At 31.4% G+C, this 6,000-nt stretch overlaps 1 protein-coding gene across 2 annotated transcripts in view; it reads left to right on the top strand.

Moving 5' to 3' along the window:
* Nucleotides 1–1,005: 1,005 nt before the first annotated feature.
* The window catches only part of LOC139523335 (hemicentin-1-like), a 70,540-nt gene continuing 65,545 nt past the window's right edge, over nt 1,006–6,000 (top strand). For both annotated transcript variants that reach the window (XM_071317215.1, XM_071317214.1), the window contains exons 1-3: nt 1,006–1,145; nt 4,620–4,775; nt 5,303–5,590. In XM_071317215.1, coding sequence (XP_071173316.1) covers nt 4,688–4,775; nt 5,303–5,590 — 376 coding nt within the window. In that variant the 5' untranslated portion in view covers nt 1,006–1,145; nt 4,620–4,687. The remainder of the gene's footprint in view (nt 1,146–4,619; nt 4,776–5,302; nt 5,591–6,000) is intronic.

Genomic DNA, 6,000 nt, shown 5'->3' with positions numbered 1-6,000 from the left:
AGATTTTAACATTTTTAAGACTGCCTCCAGGATACACATCACTGATAAATCAATTTGTTTTTATCCTGTTCATCTACCTGTTCCATCAGTTAAAGATGTTTCCATGTTATACCCCAAGGAAAAGTAACTTGTTATGGTTTACAATTAAAAATGATAAAAGAACTACTTGTGGCTGAGGAATTTGTCAGATAACTTAGTTCGTTTTATTTAACACTGTCACAGCTTTGTATGGCGTCACAAGGCAAATATTTCCTTATGTTTTGAAATTCAATGGAAAACAAACATGAATATAATTTTGTTTGTTGTCATTTTCTTATTTATGTTACAGAAAGCATGATATAATATACAATATGAAAAAAACAATATAATATACAAAACATTTGAAAAATATTCTTCGCCCAAAACTTTATTGAAACAATTTTTATTTTTCAAATGATATATTTTATATGTTTTAATTCAACTACATAAAATAAACAACTAGAAAAATAAATAACCTAGTGAAATATTAACTCAATGTAAACAGAAAGTTTAAAAAAATAAATATTTAAATTACTAATGATATCACCAAGAACTTTAATTTACAAACATCTTAGTGTCTTACAAAAATATTTTATTTTGCTAAATACATATTTATAGTATTTCATTCCACTCCAATAAATAAATACAGCTAATTTATGAAGCAGCCAATTCATAATTATAATTGTTCATAACCATAAACTTCAAAATCAGACAAATCAGATAATATCTACAACTCAAATTGTGTATTTTTGACGATGTTTTAACTTCAATACACACATTAGGGTCTAGCCTAACACATTATCAATTTGATCAAATACTTCTTTTAATTCAAAAGTCAATTGAACCGGTTTTGCAAATAAATCTATTCATAGAAGCAATTTTCATTCGGGTATAGCGGCGGATGGTTCGATCCATTTGTAAAAACGGGTAGAATCAAGATCAAAATCGATTTTATGTTTAACTTATAGAAATGTTGTTCGTCAACTTCCACCCTTTCAGTTAATGTGGGAGGACCTTGTTAGGGTGGATAATTATATAATTTGCTTAAAGATAGTTTGAGTTCTATGAGGTGTGTCATTCAAAAACTGACAGTAGTAAGAGCAAGGATTAACTCCTAAAAGATCACGGTAAGAAAAATGCACAAGGATAAACTGCTTTATCTCAAATTATAACTCATTTGCTTTAAATTTATATAATAAATTTCTACGACAATCTTGAAATGTAAATCCCCCAAAATATATATACATATAAAACGCCGGTATGAAAAATGATTATATGCATCAATGTTTTCAGTAGCAACTTAGGTATATGGCAAAATTAAAGACAAATAAAACTTTATTGATCGTATTGATTAGCATCACCAAGGTATAAGTAATAAATACAATAAAAAGCAGGAGAAATTCATAAGAAAAACTATATAGTTCATGCTTTAAAAATTTTGGAAAACAAAAATATATATATATACTTAAACAAAAGAAAAAAACTTCCAGGAGGAAACAAAAGTGATCCAAGTTTTCACTGCTAAAAAGAATAGTGTGATTATTTAGTGTTTTCCGTTTCTTTCTCTGAGGAATATTGTGTTTTACCATCAATGTGTGCGTCTTGTTGATTACTATCCTGGGACGTTTATCTTTTTCCTTTAAAGGATTCAGCTGCTGTTTATTATTTTAAATTTGTGCAACTTTTGTCCAGCATCTTATCTGATTCTTTATATATTTCAATTTTTTACAATTTTCGACTTTTTCCGGTATCGAAGTTGAATTGGGTGTTGGTGATATGCTTGGCTAACCACTTAGTACGATCATCCTCCGCTATCATGTGAGGTCATAGATTATGTATGTGCTTGTTAAATCTAATTTACATATTTACCATACATGTTATGGAAGTATTGATCGTGCTTAAAATACTCGAGTACAAACAAACCAAAACAGAAACGGTGCCATTTATGTAAATGTTGATTCAGTGTAGTTACACCTGCATGGGAAGGATTATCTTTTCTTGGTCTGTTAAGTAATATGCAGCAAGCATAATAATTGTTAGTTATACGTCCTTGTATGCAGTTAGTCTTTTTTACCATCAAACTAAATATTTTCGTGGAGATAAATGAAATACAGATAAATTCCATATATACAAATGTGATTTGAAACGTGGAATGTCTCAAAGAGACAACAACCCGACCAAAGAGTAGAAAACAGACTATGTCTACCAATGGATCTTCAACACAACGAGAACATCCAGCACAATGAGGCAGGTTCTTAGGAAAAAATACACTTTAAAACGAAAACAGAACTGGAAGAAATTTTAATTAACTTGATGTCTTTTTCAGTTTTCGGCAGTCAAAACTAGGTTCATTTTTTTTGGTGTATCAACTCATCGAAGCAAGGGAGTTAAACACAATCTTCCAATGATTCACTGTTTCCTTCTTCTTCTATTTATACAGCCGATCGTGCAAGACCCTCATGGCCGGTATTCATGGTCGTTAAAAAACACACTGACTCGCATTATTCATGATCATTCATATGTCAGTGTATGATAAGAAAGATACTGATAATTTATACAAAAGGGAAATCCAAATCTAATAAGTCTTAGAAAAACTGACAACGCCAATGGGAAAAAAACAAAAAACGAGGAAAACACGGAGTAGTCCACAAAACACAACATAAAAGAGCTATCGTGACACCCTTTATTTTTTTTCTTCTTCTCACAAAAAGTAACAAGAATTACTGAAGCGGCCCTCAATGATAGACAAGTGGTATATTGATATTGGCACCACGATTCTGGACAAGTTATGGACGATTTACAATGCTCTACTTAAAAGTCCTGTCATGGGCAATGATTTCATGCAATTTCGAGAAGAATTTGTAAATCAATGAAGCAAAACAGTAGCGTATTCACTCCAACATGTCCCGAATACATATGATTATTTGATAGGATCCGCACCCTCCCACATTGTCATTTTGAATAAATAGTTCTTTTTTTTTAATTCAGGGAAAGTTAATCGTGAGACTAAAAGCTGCCTCCTCAGTTGCAGCAGAGGCTGCAGTATCATCCAGTTTTGTAGACCTATTAAAAGGTCCTAAATATTCATATTAAAGTACTATAAATTCGACTATTTAGAAAAGGTTGAATGGGATGACGTGGTGATTCTTTAAAAACTTTATTCGGTATCTGTCAGGGACTCAGTTGAACAATACTGAATTCTTTCTAAGAAATATTTTTTCTTGGTATCGGCGGTATTCATATTTCGGAATTTCCGCGCCAATTTTATCGATATGAACATCTCCATATCTTTCCCCTGATCATATGGTCGCTTTTAGTAAAATCCAAATCTTTCACAGTGTGCTTGTTTCTTCTGTCTTGAATACCACTAGTAACCACTGAGAATGTTTAAAAAGAGGTCAAGAAAAATATGGTGATTTGAATATGGAAATAATATTAGTTCGGCCCATATAATTTGAATGCCCACATAGTTTTTGCCGTTTTTACACAAAACTCAAAAGTCACACAAGTATACTTGACTCTTGTTTTGAGGCTGATTACGACACAAACAAAAATGTGCAACTTGACTCTTGAGAAGTTTTAATTTGTTCAGACTAAGATTTTAAAAAGTTCAAATTTTATTTTTGGTGTGAATGAATTAAAACCTCTATATGATTTGAATGTTATTGAATGTGATATGTTCTTTGCTAACAGAATTTGACAAAACATTATTGTTGTGGCATACACCCAGGACTAATAATGTCATTAATACTAAAGTATAATCAAGTCCCAGAATACACCAATATTGTGTTGTTTTTATGAATAAGCATGATAAGTACGCACTGAGGGGGGGGGGGGGGGGGGAGGGGGGGGGGGGGGGTAGGACCTTTATCAGGACTCCAGGAAGGATCGGGTGTTTTTATATATAATTAAACTCGGGATTTCAGGATTGACCCTTTCGTGATCCTGGAATTCTTTTTTCGAATCTTGAGACGTCAGGATTTAAATTTATTTTAAATTGGGACCTCAGGATTTCGTGTCTTTAAGCCCAGGTTTCGGGATCAGGATCACCTATAAAAAAAATTGAAAAGTATGTGCCTAATTCAGTAAAAGCACATGTACAGACCATTCATCTTTTGCAAGAGCATATATAGACTTTTTTTTACCCTGGGACATAAGTGATCTTTTCTATCCTTTACAAAGTGTTATTTTTAAGGAAAAAAATCAAATGTGTGATCAAGACAAAATCTTAAACAAACAGAAATATGATAGTCCTAATAAAACAGCTTATTGTTGACTAAAATGGTCTGAAATGTATTTTGTTTAATTTTAGCAACTTGTTTGCATTTCTGCACAAAATGCACAATGAGTCATTGATTTGGTTGTTAAAGCAATACCAATCAAAACATATTGTCATATATATATTCTTTTCAAAAGAAATACAAACTACATGGTTTTAACTACAGGATTTGAGTTAATTTGAAAGGAACCAGATTGGAGTCAAAATAAAAGTGTTTGCATGATGTGTATTTATTAGTATTTTTATTCAGGGTCATAGCTATGATAATGTACTAGTTAGTTTTTCAATATAATGACATAATATGTATATATTTTTCTTTTAGGAAATACACCAAACATCTAGGTCCTTGTAAAAATAATACCTGCCTGAAGTGCCACCTTGACCTCAAGGATGGGTTGGTCAAAAGCCACCAAACCACCATCAGGGATCTCCTACTTTTTCGTTCTAGTTTTTGTAATTGTACCTGTATTATCTCAGAGTAAGTTATTTGATGTATAATATTCATGTCTTTTCCAAAATACTTCATGTACTTAGTAATAAATTTGAAAAATGTTGTTTTTTCCCTAAGAATTCAAATTAACTCTCCATCATCATCATTACTTAATTGTTGTTTCTTTTGAAAACGTTTAGATAAAATACTACACCTCACAGCTATCCTTTTACATTTATACATTAAAAGAAAAAAAATTGTTTACATTATTTGTAGATACATATATATATATATATATAAGAAGTGAAAATTGCTGCCTTATTTAGTTTATATAAAAAATCTAAAAAAGTAAATTGAAATGAAAGAAATAAAATGTTAAAACTCATTTAAATGGATTCCACCCCCCACCCCCGCTAAAAGGTTTAATCAGAGTTTGTCAATTTTGAAATACCAAGATGGAGATAATGGAAACAAGCTCATTGGAGCTTTGAGTTGTTCTAAGCAGTCAAATAGTGACACATGTTATCCAACTTACAGGAAAAATATTCACTTTCACATTTTTTCTCTTTTATCAGTTCCTCCTGGATCACCAGTCATCGACGGACCTCAAGTCATAGTTCTAAATAACCAGATAACATTAACATGTACTTCCTCACGTGGTAATCCAGCACCAACAGTCAAATGGTTCAAAGATGACACAGAAATAACAAATGGTATTTCTACAACAACTGCTGGTACAGCAGTGACATCATCTTTAACATTTACTGCTACTTTAGATGATCATTTGGAGGTGTATGAGTGCCAGGCAGAAAATGGCGTACTACAAAACCCTCTAACTACAACTAAATATATTGAAGTTCACTGTAAGTAGAAAACACAGATATGTTAATTGATTTGCAGCGTTATAGTTTAACTTATCATATTCCCTCTATGTAAAAATTTGACAGCACCATCTTTTAAACAATATTTTATTGAAAAAAATTGAATTTGATAAGAAGCTATTGTTTGGTTTGAAATGCCACAGTATTAGTTCAGCATGTTCAGCAATAACCATGTTGATTAAAAACTCGCATTTTAAATTCTGACCTGAAGATTTGTATACATAATTTATTTAAATTGTGTTAATCAAACTTGTATGTATTCCAACAACCTCAATAATACAAGTATACAATTTATTAATATACAGAATTTACAAAAGGACAAGATAGGTTTTGAGCATCTATTTGAGTATTTTATAGGGTAGATTCAGTGTTCATTTGTATCATAGTAAATC

The sequence above is a fragment of the Mytilus edulis genome, chromosome 5, assembly GCF_963676685.1.
Source record: "Mytilus edulis chromosome 5, xbMytEdul2.2, whole genome shotgun sequence".
Taxonomy (NCBI): Eukaryota; Metazoa; Mollusca; class Bivalvia; order Mytilida; family Mytilidae; genus Mytilus; species Mytilus edulis.
The sequence above is the reverse complement of the archived record's forward strand: the minus strand, read 5'-3'. Positions and strand labels throughout refer to the sequence as shown.